At 48.0% G+C, this 13,672-nt stretch overlaps 1 protein-coding gene across 1 annotated transcript in view; it reads left to right on the top strand.

The window, feature by feature from the left end:
- Nucleotides 1-13,672, top strand: part of myripb (myosin VIIA and Rab interacting protein b) — a 66,033-nt gene that overhangs the window by 39,181 nt on the left and 13,180 nt on the right. The window contains exon 4 of the mRNA XM_084702538.1: nt 11,979-12,115. Coding sequence (XP_084558664.1) covers nt 11,979-12,115 — 137 coding nt within the window. The remainder of the gene's footprint in view (nt 1-11,978; nt 12,116-13,672) is intronic.

Genomic DNA, 13,672 nt, shown 5'->3' with positions numbered 1-13,672 from the left:
CAAAAACACACACACTCAAAATAACAGACAATATACCCAAACACATATGTACAAGTCAAAAAAACGACAAATAAACACACACCGATAGTTTTATACAAACACACACACTCACTCACTTGCACTCACTCACTCGTTGAAACAGATAAACACCAACACACATGCTACTGGCATCATTGATCTACCAGGTAGATACACCGGCAAAACTGCTAACCCTTTGTCTGTGTCCTTGTGTGTGTGTGTGTGTTCGTGTGTGTGTGTGTGTACTCCTGTATCAATCTTCTGCTTTCTGTATATAAATATATATCTTCTGCTGAGGCCAGGATCAGGGTGTTTGATATAGTGCTCTCATCAGCAGTATAGCCCACAACCCTGGCCTTGCCACCAAGCTGACTGACAGATGGACTGACGGACTCCAACAGCATAGATCAGTCTGCCTCGCCCTACATATTGGCCAAATCTCGTTAGGACTGTGTGTTTCATGTGCGCGCGCGAGTGTGTACGTGTAGTAGCCTGTAGGTTAGGCTGCTGCCACTGTTGGGTTTCATCCAGCCTGCAGGAATGTATGTACGGAGCCATGAATTTTGAATGAGCTCTCTTTTTCCTCCTGCCCCCTGCCAGTTTGTAGATGTGAGGTGGTCTCTTCTCGTAAGGGCCTCTCACTGCACCAGACAAACAGCCACTGGAGTCGCATTGCTCACGCAGTACCTTCACCTCGCCACAGACGCAGAGAACATCTCCCCTCGGTTGTAAAACCTCCAGCTCCGATTTTGGTGTTTGCGAATGAAGCAGGGTCCCGGAAAATTGTGTACAGTCCACTCATACGACTAATTCATTTCTGTGCAATATCAGCCTCAACAAGTCACATATCAACCCCCAACCCCATGGTGTTACTACTGAAAATCCCAACGTAGCTTGTTAGTTCTCTGTGCCGAATATATAAATTGATACAGTACCACCTCCATACCCCTGTACTGTGTTGTTCTCTGTTACTTTGTTTTTGCGTTTTGGCACCCTCCATGTTGATACTATGTTGGTAAACAATAGGGATCCAGAGAGACTGCCTGCTTGTCTGGCTGCCTGCCTGCCTGGAAGACCGCCTGGGTGACTGCCTGCTGTGTAAAACGCCCTCAGGCTGACGCCTGTGCACACACACACATGCGATCACGTATTCCTGGTTTTGGGTCTCTAATGTCATTGTGACAGTTGTGTTTTGTGTTTTGGTGGTGCCTCTTTTACAAATCGACTTCCAGTATCTGCATTCATCTCCCTCACAGCTGCACATGTTTATGGATCATCTGCTCGAGTCCACCTGCTCGTCAGGGTCAGCCAGGGAGCACAGGCTTCCCCTGGTCTGTAGGACCCTTCCCCCTCCTCCCTCCCCCAAACCCTTCAACCATCACCCCCCCTCCTCTCTGGAGTGAGTGCGGGTGAGGTGATGGTGAGAACGGACTCCTCCCAGGTGCGATCAACTCTGATCTTGGTTTTCCCGAGAGGACACACTGAAATGTCATTGAGCTATACCTCCGTCGGTTCATGCTTGACCCGCGTCAATCGGTCTCACTGCGTTTCTCCATTCCCGCGTGGCACACGTGCGCAGGGTGTCCTGTCGCCTGTCACAGGGCTGCCCTGCCGCCCGCTGTGTTCTCGCAGCGTCGGCTGCTCAGCAATAAAAAGTGTTTTGACTGTATTGAAGCGAGCGGCGAGCAGAGGGCCCGTGGCTGTGGGGGACGCCCTCGCTCTCAGCTGGATGATTGTCGTTAAAGTCGGCCCGCGGTGAGGCCGGCAGTTATTCATGCTGATTTGCTCTCCAGTCCAATCTCATCTGCTATCGAGCTTTGTCTCGTTCGGAGGGAATCACCTTGACATGTAGAGGTTGAAGATAACGATCAGGGAGGTTTACACAAGCACGTCTGTCCAACCATGTTCCTGAAGAGCTTGAGCCTGTAGGTGTTTAGCTCCAGTCCTAAATGAGCACAGCTGATTCTAATAATTAGCTGGCAGACAAGCGAAGTGGGGTGAGCTAAAAGTAGGGTTCGGAGAGGAAGCCTGCAGCTCCCCAGGAATAGGGATGGAGAGCCCTGCACTGCACCATCTCTCCCTACGGTACTCAGGGTTCCATATCAGCCTCCTGGCATGAATAATAGAGGGCTGTGCTGCTGGGTAGCCTGGGACAACTCTGGACTGTGCTGCTGGGTAGCCTGGGACGACTTTGGACTGTGCTGCTGGGTAGCCTGGGACGACTCTGGAGTGTGCTGCTGGGTAGCCTGGGACGACTCTGGACTGTGCTGCTGGGTAGCCTGGGACGACTCTGGACTGTGCTGCTGGGTAGCCTGGGACAACTCTGGAGTGTGTCGAGGAGGACCATGGATGACTGTGTCAGTTGTGGTGGTGGTGGGGAGGGGGGGGGGTTATAACACTTAAGCGATGTGAACCCCCCCTCCCACACACACACACACACACACACACACACAGATGCATATTTTCTCACCCTCCTTTCTCTCTTTATCTTACACACACATGCACGCTTTCAGCTTTTGGCTTGAGTGACCAGTGTTTACCACCCCTCTTTAGAGCTCACAGCTTTGTAGTGTAAGTCTTTGGAATGAGCTCAACGTACAGTTCATGCAACTCATGCTATCCAGAAGATGTGAGGACGTTATTGTTACACTCTTTGGGCTTAGCGCTGAGAACTCCTACTGTCCTGTCGCTTGATTTAATATGTTTGATGCTGTTTAATCCTATGGTTAAAGTGAGTTGCTACATAAAAGTTCTCACTTGTTGTTTTAAATGGCCTGGGTTCATGACTGGCTCTTTACAGGGATGTCAGGTGGCTGAGCGGTTAGGGAATCGGGCTAGTAATCAGAAGGTTGTCGGTTCGATTCCTGTGCCAAATGACGTTGTGTCTTTGGGCAAGACACTTCACTTGCCTCGGGGGAATGTCCCTGCTGTAAGTTTCTCTGGATGAGAGCGTCTGCTAAATGTAAATGTCCAGCAGGTATGCTTGGATGCAATCTAAATGTGGAGCAGAACCTACTAGTCTCACTCGTTATACTATGGCATCCTACGCAAAGAACACGTCTTACGTCTCACGTCACTGTGATCCCCCCCTCTATATCCTAATTTAGCCCAGCTCATGTTAATCTGTCATGGCCTCTAATGAGATTAAACGTGATGTTTGCTGCTGGAATACTGGAGTTTGTCAGGTTTGCATGTCATACCATGTGCTGGACTGAATTGTCCTTGAGAGTTCCTTGCCACGTGTTTGCTAGTAACACTGTTAGCATTAGCATGATATTAGCTTTTAGCAGGATATTAGCTGTTAATTCTGTGCTACCGTTTAGCATGGTGTTAGCTGTTGGCGAGATGTTGTCTTTTAGCACTATGTTAGCTGTTAGCCCTGTGTTAGCTGTTAGCACTGTGTTAGCTGTTAGTCTGTAGCAAAGAGCCCCAGGTGGGTCTGAGAAGGACATTTCTGTATTTGCTTGCCTGGCTGTTCCAGTCTGTCTCCAATCCTCCATCTGTCTCTGGCTGTGCCATGGAGCCACTGGCACAGAAACCCTTCTATATGCACTGATAATTGTAGAGAGAGAGAGAGACAGAGAGAGGCAGAGAGATTGATGCCTGGGGTAATGGGGTAGACTGGTAGGGGAATCGGTAGAGCTGTATATGACAGGCTATGGAGAAGTTGACTAATGTACACCGTATGCTATGTAGGATGTATAGGATAATCTGCTGCTTCTCTATGCAAAGATTCTCCAGTTCTGTGGACAAAAAGAGAAGGAGAGAGAGATGGAGGGATGAGGGAGGGAGTGTGTCATTGATGGTCCTCCTGGTCTATCTGGCTGACTGCTGAGCCGATGGGGCGAAAACTTACTCAGGACTGGCTCATACACGCACGCACACACACACACATACACGCACGCACACACACAGACACACACACATACACACACACACACACACACTGTTACCCAGTTGCTACGTGTCTGACTTGTCAGGACAGCTAGTTCAAGATACTCATTGGCTTGAATTAAGTTTCATAAAAATGAAAACCTCGCCTAATTTATACCTCCTCAGGTTCCAGATACTCCCTTATTCATAAACTGCAGATGCCCAAGACAGTATTTTAGCCAGAGACATTACAATATGTGGTCACTTGCCAGCACCTTTTTTAATGCTATTCTGTCATCCTTTAAAATATTTAGACCAACAGGAGATAGCCGTAAGGAGGGAGAGAGAAAGAAGTGAAAGGGAGGGAGAAAGATCCAGAGTTCTGTGATTGCCTCTACATAGTGTTAAATATAATGCCTTTCAATGCAAACCTTTGCACTAGTCTTAAGGCTGCATTGTGTCAAAGTAGCCACTGTTTTTTTCATGCACCCATAAAACTGACTCAAAGTTGAGAGTTGTTTAACTGTTTAACTATCAAGTCCACAGACCGTCCATATGACCAGTCAGAGAACAGTTGTTTCAGACATCCTACACATCTGCATTATTTTTGTCTGGCTCTGAATGACCAGCATTATTGTTCACCACACCCACCTTGTGTGTTTGCAAATGATGTCATCCATGGAAGGTTTGTAAAAAGAGGATCTATAGTTAGTGTTATTTGTCTCTTTGGTCTGGTCTACAACCTCAAGGGACCCTTACCCCTTGACACCCACAAGGGTCTTGTTTGAGAGAAGGGACATTCGTGGCTTTCTTAATTGGTGGTTCTGCAGTGAAATGGCAGCATTTATGGTCCTGTTTTGGGACTGTACTGCCTCATATAAAACGCACTCAAGTGACTAGAAGATGTGGCCTCGGGGGTGACAAGCGTGGAGAAATTATTGTGATGGGCTGACGTGCACACACACAAACGCACACACACACACAGACATGTACACGCATGCACACACTCACGCACGTATCCTCGCTCAGACACACATGCACACACACACACAAACACATTCTCCAATTCTTTGTTACTCACGTCCGCTGGGGGAGTATTAAAGTGTCTTAAGCTTCGACCAGAGAAACCCCACTGTGTCCCGTGGGGCGAGGCCATTCCGTGTGTTTATAGAGCAGCTCATGATGCTGGCTCCAGAATACATACTGCTTTATTTACAGTGAGGAAAACGGGAGTGAGCACGGTTCAGAGCTGTGCTATCATCTCCAGTGTTCTTGGTGTGTCTGTGGAGTCAGATGGCTGAGCGGTTAAGGAATCGGGCTCGTAATCTGAAGGTCGCCTGATCAATTCCCGGTCTTGCCAAATGACGTTGTGTCCTTGGGCAAGGCAATCCAGCTACAATACATGATGTCACAGATACACTCTAATGCCCGTTGACCCGGAAGAAAAGGGACCACACAGGTGGTTTCCCATAATACTCTGAAGTGTCAGGACTCGAATTCTACTTTCCGGGTGCGCTCTCTCTCTCTCTCTCTCTCTCTCTCTCTCTCTCTCTCTCTCTCTCTCTCTCTTTCACCCTACTTGGGGAATGTCCCTGTACTTACTGTAAGTCGCTCTGGAAAGAGCGTCTGCTAAATAACTAAATGTGTGTGTGTGTGTGTGCACGTGTGTCCTGTCTCCAATATGAGAGGCTGAGTGATCCAGCACTCAGGCTCAGATACGGACACAATGTTAATCCTCTTAATGTCATGTTACATGATATATTGCACTGTTACTGTTAACTGCCAACGTCATAGCTCTGCTGAACTGCAACCAGAATACAGGAGATAATGGAGCTGTTCTGTTATTCTGGACTTGACGTATGAGGTTTGTTTTTCCATGTACAGAACAGCAAATTAACAAGTTTACTTTTAAAACATGGCAATCCAGCTACAATACATGATGTCACAGATACACTCTAATGCCCGTTGACCCGGAAGAAAAGGGACCACACAGGTGGTTTCCCATAATACTCTGAAGTGTCAGGACTTGAATTCTACTTTCCGGGTGCGCTCTCTCTCTCTCTCTCTCTCTCTCTCTCTCTCTCTCTCTCTCTCTCTCTCAGATTAGAGATGTGGATGAGACATGGATGTCAGCTCTCCCTCAGTCAAACAGCCTGTCAGCCAAGCTGATAGTCTGAATGCGACCTTCAGTTCAGTGCCTTTGACATTGTTATCCACTTTAAAATATTCCCTTTGTCAACCTCTTTTTTGGGGGGAAGCCATCTTATCAAGTGAAGGAGTAGGAAGGGTTTGTTCCTTACAGAGCAAAGGTGCGGGCCCAGAGCACTTGAAGGAAATGCAGCCAGAGATGAAAGATTGCAGGTCAGGGTCTCTCTCTCTCTCTCTCTCTCTCTCTCTCTCTCTCTCTCTCTCTCTCTCTCTCTCTCTCTCTATCTCTCTCTCTCTCTCTCTCTCTCTCTCTCTCTCTCTCTCTCTCTCTCTCTCTTTCTCTCAAACACACTCTCTCTCCTTTTCTCGCTTACTCTCTGTCCCTTTACTTCTCCTTATCTAACTCACTCTTTTCCTCTTTTTTTACCTTTCCCCCCATATCTCTCTCTCCCTCCCTCCTATTGAAAATCGATCCGCATGGATAACACAGGCTGAGGATGAAGCGTGACTTCTAAAAATAGGGACGGGGAACTAATGCCCCATGCATCTGGGGTGTGATGTGTCCCCATGACCGCCTCCTCTCTCTCTCTCTCTCTCTCTCTCTCTCTCTCTCTCTCTCTCTCTCTCTCTCTCTCTCTCTCTCAAACACACACACACACATCTCTGTCTTTCTCTCCTCAACCCCTCTCATTTCTCCACCCTACCTCCTAGTCAGTGAAGGTGACACTCTGATCACAGGCTAGGTGTGGTCACATGGCTTCTTCTACCGTGTGTCCTTCTGTGTCATCTCTGCTTCGGTTGTCCAGGTGTTAAAGCGTTAAGATGACTTGACATGACCCCTGGGTCATGTCAAGGGTCTAACCCTAACCCTAACCCCTGCGGTTGTTTATTTCGCTAAAAGTCATTTTTCCGTTTTCTGTCGATTTCTAATCCTCCGTCGAGTATGAGGATAACATTGGAAAGCTGGAGGATAACAACAATGGAATTGCTACCCGACTTGGAGTCACCAAACACAGCCACATACACGACTGTTAGGACGAGCAGAGGTTAGACATTTATGAATGAACATTGTCTTGTTTACATTCTAGATTCGAGATTCCCTTTACTGTCCCACAAAGTGGAACATTTGTCTTGGGCTTTCAACCACGCTGCAGCCGTAAAAGACAAACATTCCGCTTCTTAAGAATGAATAAACATGCTTGTACGCCCCTCTCTCTGCAGCTGCAGTGTGCTGCGTTCTTAACTCCTCAAGGCTGGAGTCGCTCCCAGCTACAATGTCATTAGCCCAGCAGAGGGGCCAGATAGGCTGGGGGTGACAGGAACAAGATTACAGCAGCACATGTTCTGACTGTTAGTTCCACCCCATGGCTGGACTCCACTCTTAGCCTGCTGGATGGTGCCCTGGGTCCAGTCTGGAGCTTCTCTCATCAGGGGCTCCTCTAGTGGCAGCAGGCCATCCAGGAGGAACCTAGATTAGCAGGTGGGGACAGACGAGGAAGGCGTCTCATTGTCTTGCCCTTTCTTACTGGTTCTCCCTCACCACCTATCAGTCTGTCTCATACTCCTCTGCTCTCACAGCGTAGTGTAAATTGATGACTGGCATTACCAGGGTGCTTAGCATTACCATTACTGTGTGTACAGTGTTGATCCTGCTGCTAGACTAACTGTCTAGGACTTAAAATGTAAACAGTCTATCACACCCTATGGACTGTCGATGACTTCCTATGAATAGTACATGACTCCCTCCCTACAGAGTGAGTAGTCTATCCAGACTGTGACTCTCTACATACACTCTCCAACTCCGCACATACAGGTCTACGAGAGAGCAGTATATATCATTAGATACGATCCTAGAGCTTCTCCTAGTCTATCCTAGTACTGCCTTCTCTGCCCTGCTGTTTGTCCCTGGTCTGTGCCAGATGCTGCCATTGCCCTTGGAAGAGCCAGGGGGTCTGGATGTCTTGAGAGAGAGAGAGAGAGAGAGAGAGAGAGAGAGAGAGAGAGAGAGAGAGAGAGAGAGAGAGAGAGAGAGAGAGAGAGAGGGGGGGGGGTGAGGGATGGGGGATGGGGGGAGGTGTTGAAGGGAAGATGAGGTTTGGGTGAGTGAGAGAATTGCCCGGCAGTGCCTGAGCAGCAAGATGTGCTGCTCCTAAATTTAGAACCACCAAGTGACCGGTGAGCTGGATGACACCAGAGTGTGTGGCTCTGTGTGTGTGTGTGCATGCGTGTGCGTGTGTCTGTAAGAGTCAATTACCAAACCACTGATTATGTGGTCTGGGGTCTCTTCATCCCTGCTCCCTGTGTGAATGCCCATCACACCTAGGGCCCTACACGCAGACCCCGACAGGAGATCAATACCCCCCTCATCTTCTAAGAAGGGGCATCAACAAGGGGTCTTGCTGGTAGCCTGGGGAGATTGGGACCTGCAGTTATCCTTTGGGGTGTGTTCTCTCTGCAGAGATCTGGAAAGGCAGGTGAAGACAGGGGTGCTTCTAGCACACAATGTACCCAGACGCTGCCACTAACGGACTCAGAGCAGAGTGGAACAGAGGGAGCAGAGCGTGTGTCACGCACAGTCACTTACTTAAACACACACTCACAAGCTGAACACACAGACACTCTATCATCCTGTCCGCGCCTTCAATCACTCACTAGCTGTCGTTTCCTGGTACTCATACATTCTGTCTGGGGTTATAGAACAAAGCTACACTGAGACACACCGGAGGAACAGTAAGGGACCCGATCTTGTTTGTTTGTAAAGAGGAATTAGTCGCTAATTTGTTGAATGATGAACTTGATTAATATTACAAGCTTGTTGCCTCCAGGCTCATTCTTGACTGCTTGTCCGTTTACTTAGAGCAGGCTTGTACTCAACCAGCAGTAATCTTACATAAGGGTTTACATAAATCCATTATTTGCATAACGTTGTTTGTTTGCGGAATAAATAGACGACCACCTCACCTTTGGCAGCCCTTGCTGGAGAGAGGCCCTGCTGCAGGCTGCCTCCACCTTAGGAAGGCTGGCGGGAAACACAGCTGGACGTCCTTATCATGCCTTTTGAAAGTTTTTCTTCACTTTCTGTTCAAGTTTGAAATAGGAAACACCCCCCCCCCCTCCCTTGCCCCACCCGTCAAGTTAAAGTGGAGCCATGATTGAAGCGGTCAAATTAGCAGGAGACCACAGCGCTTCAGACACTATATTCTCATTAAGACATGCGGCTTGAGAGCTCCTTGTGTCTGTCTCCCCCCCCCCCCCCCCAGCTCTGATCCGCACAAAGGAAAAAGCAAGAACGATGTCTCCACCGCCTTATGTTCCTTCATTCGAAAAAGAATCCTGCGATAGCTTTCAGAGCGAGGACAGATTCTGTTTGATCTCCGGTTAAAGCCGCCCCCCCCCCCCCCCACCTCTGACAGAAACCACTCCAATTCATTAGATGACTCAGAAAGTCAATTATGGTAATATCTGCTCTTGCCAGAGAAGCAGACCTTGGCAAGAGCCACAGAGGGTGTCTTTTATTTGAGCGCTTTCACATTTTTTATTTAGATCTCATTTAGATGTGCAAATTGACAAAGAGATACAGAGAGAGACAGAGATACATATTTATATATATATATATATATATAGAGAGAGAGAGAGAGAGAGAGAGAGAGAGAGAGAGAGAGAGAGAGAGAGAGAGAGAGAGAGAGAGAGAGAGAGAGAGAGAGAGAGAGAGAGAGAGAGAGAGAGAGAGAGAGAGAGAGAGAGAGAGAGAGAGAGAGAGAGAGAGAGAGAGAGAGAGAGAGAGAGAGAGAGAGAGAGAGAGAGAGAGAGAGAGAGAGAGAGAGAGAGAGAGAGAGAGAGATAAAAAGAGAGAGATAAAGAGAGAGATAAAAAGAGAGATAAAGAGAGAGGGAGAGATACAGAGAAAGAGAGTGGGGGGGTGAGCTTGTCTCTCATGCTCCAAAAAGGGAGGGAGGAAGGGAGGGAGGGAGGGAGGGCAGGCCCTGTGTCTGGAGAGCATCTCAAGGAATTCCTTTCTGTTTTATTTATGTGTGCAGAGCAGGGGAACATAAGGGATCTCCCAGCCTTATTATGGGATGGGTATTTGTAGGAGCGAGCAGTATGGAGATACTTTACTCACACTGAAACCTCCCCTGATCCACTTCTCTTTCAGTCATTATTGTAATTCTGCAAGTATATGAAGATTCCTTGGTTCTCCCAAATTCTTTTGTCTTGAGATGAGAAGCTTAGTTTGGGTTGGGTTCGTCTAGACTGTGGTGACAGTGAGATTACAAGGAGAGAGAGCAGAGACAGAAAGAGCAGGAACGAATGAGACAGTTCAGAAAGAAAGCAGGGAGAGAAACAGTAAAGAAACAGTAGAGAAACAGTAGATAGCGAGCAGAGCAGAGAGACATGGAGAGCAGAGAGGGTAGAGCAGAGAAATAGAGGCAACCAATCAGACGGCTGCTTCACAACATCTCCTGATCAGTGGTCTGGAACATGCAGGCCTTTAAATACGTTACCACGGTGGCACAGTAGTCAAAGCACACAGCCAGACCAGGCCACAAATGAGTCCACTCTCTAATCAACCATGGCATATTCACATACAATGTTTTTCATTAGGAAAGTGATATTGCAAAACGCCATAATCATCTCAGCATCTGGGTGCATTCAGCCCTGAGAGAACTTGTGATTCCATTCACTGCCAAATGGAATTGCAGCAATTTCCTGTTTTTTGCTACATGCCTCATAGGTCAAAGGGCCCTTTCTAAGGTCATAAGCTCATTTTGGAGTTCAGGAAAACCTATTTCCATCTGCCCTTGCTTCCCTGAATCAAAAATACTTCTGCAATTTGGGGTGCATTTTTTTTGCCGTCTTGTGCCGCCCGCTATGGGGGTAGAGCATAGATAAAGACCCCTGGGTGGTTTGATTGAGGAGGATGGAGTTCGGGTGCTGAGAACAGACTGCTGGTGGAGGCAGAGCTTCTGAACTCTTCAGAGAGAGTGGAAGGGAGGGAGGGATGGATGGAGGGAGGGAAGGAGGGTGAAAAGAATGCCAGCAGGGAAGGATGAAAGTAGGCAGGGAGGGATGGAGGGGGAGGGGGGGGGGGGTAGGATGCAGGTCTGAGGGGATTGAAGGAGGGAGAAGAAAAGAAAAGATGGGATTGGAGAGATTCCTTCAAACTATGAAGCCTCGGGGACACTCAGGATCCTCTTAGTGTTCACTTACTGGTGTGTCACTCTGATGAAGAAGAAAGCACACTCACTCACTCACACACACACATACATACACTCACATCCTGCACACATCTCAATGACCATTTTTTGCACTCTTGTGATTGTTTGGTCAATCCCAACTCAAAACTCACCCCACAATGGAATGCAGTTTACGTAACAGTCAGCGCTTAGGAATTGGGACAGGCTTCAGCCTTCCCACTAGCAGCTTCACACCATAGGGGAGTGGACTTCAAAGACACACACACACACACCCAAGACAAACACGCGCACATACACAGGACCAGACTGGAGAGTAAAGCCCTGGTCATCCAGATTTGGAAGCCAATTATTTTCTCCAAAGAGTCTAAGTGGAGCTTTGTGTGTCTATGGGACTGTGGACTGGATGACTGTCAACTTGAGTTTGAAATGATGCCAGGTAGCTGACTCAATATCGTGAATGGGGATTGGCCATGAGCCAATTAACTTCACTTGTATTGGTTCACATGGAGAGCAGTGACCGAGACACTTGTCTGAAGCAGGTCTATTTATCTCCCACTGCAGTGTAAAGACACAAAATGAAACGTTTGGGTTCTGAGTTTACAACCTAAAGTTATTAGAAAGTTCTTCCGAACTGTTTCTTTCCGAACTCTCTTTGTGCCATGTTTAATTTCACCTTTGACTGACTCTTGTCTGTCTCTGTTTCTTTCCTCTTCTATCTCTTCCTGCTCCTCCTCCACCCTCCAGGATTCTAAGGACCCAGTCTCTGGAATGGTACTACAACAACGTCAAGAGTCGTTTCAAACGCTTCGGTAGCGCCAAGGTCTTGAAGACTCTGTACAGGAAGCACATCATAGAGAGAGGAACAATCTCCGAACTCCCAGGTAAACACTGCTCCAGTTGCATCAGAACAAAGACACCTTTGTCTCTCTGGCCTCTAGTAAACAGCATCCGTGTGTGTGTGTTTGGTTCAGCCGAGGTAACTACGCTCTTTTGGCTATCGTCATAAACCCAACTTTTGGGATTGAACACTAACTCACTCTCTCTACCCATTCTACTCTATATTCTCTCTCACACTCAAACACGATTCTCCGCCGGATACACACATTGCCCAACCTAGTCTGGCCTGTGGATCCATTTAATCCCAGAATTTGGGGCTGTAATCCCGGTGTGATATTAGCAGGCAAAGTTAAGGCGCATGTTCACTAAGCCTAATGGAGGATAGCGCCTGTGGCTGCTCCAGAGTGCTGCTCCAGCAGAGGGGGAAGCCACTGGGTCAGAGGACCAGGGACAGAGCTTCTGGCTGGGGGAGTAATCCCCTCGCAGGCCCTGGCCACTTTGGCCGCTGAGTGATTAGTTCCTGTGTTGAAGAGGGAGAGTGGAACGCGTTTAATCTGCCCCGTCCAGATGCCATTGTTGCTGGTAGCATGAGACAACTGTGTACGGAGACCGAGTGAGGGATTTAATAAACAACAACAGAGAATCCCGTGTACTGGGGCTGCAGGCGTAGCTGTGTCCGTCCGTCCGTCCGTCTGTCTGTCCTCTCCTCTACTATCCTCTCCTCCCTCTCTTACATCATCACAGAGGAGAACAGGAAAACAGGATTAACTGCACGCTGTCGCTCGCGTCCCACTTCACATGAGACGAACCGATTATAATTGTCTCCTGCACATGCTGTATGCGCGCGCGTACACAGACACAGTGTTGCATGATAGGGGAAATACACGTCATCTGTTGTGTTATGTTCTGGACTAACCATACATGACTTACTGCCATGTGTTTGTGTGTGTGTGTGTGCACACGCGTGTGCGCGCATGTGTGTGTTTCTCTTTCGGTGCTTTCGTCCCTGAGAATGTCCTTCTGTTTCTCAATGAGATGCCCCCTCCCTTCTTTCTCTCCCTTTCTTCCTCTCTCCCTCTCTTTCTCTCTCCTCCCAAGTCCTCCCCTCTTTTATCTCCTACTTCAGACTGGATAGGGTGAGATTGTAGAGATCTCAGCATGGCAGGGTTAAGGATCCTTCTGGAAGCTTCCGTGTTTCCATGATACTGCATCCTAATCAGTGGAAGGATGATCAGCATCCACCATTGCGGTAAAGAATCCACAGGATGGAGGTTCGATAACCCCCCCTCTGGCACTGTGACCCACTCAGAGCCCATTGGTACTTGGAACTTCTCCTCTGCTTTCATTGAAATCAAAGGGAGAATCTGCAAGGAGAAACGGCTAGAAGAAATCTAAAATAAAAGTATATACTTTGACTTGCAGGGTTTGAAATGTGGTACTTAATTCATCGAGAGTACACTAGGGCTAAAATCAGTGCTCGTCTTTTGGAGATCCCAGATGTGATTTTGTGGTAACTGTGCACTGTAAAGAGTTGAATGCTAGTCAATGACATGACCTTCAAACGTACAGGCAGCCAATGTGAACATGAGCTATGTGTACTT

Source organism: Hypomesus nipponensis, chromosome 8 (assembly GCF_054491055.1).
Source record: "Hypomesus nipponensis isolate SF chromosome 8, ASM5449105v1, whole genome shotgun sequence".
NCBI classification, from domain to species: Eukaryota; Metazoa; Chordata; class Actinopteri; order Osmeriformes; family Osmeridae; genus Hypomesus; species Hypomesus nipponensis.
This window is presented reverse-complemented; position numbering and strand designations above follow the sequence as displayed.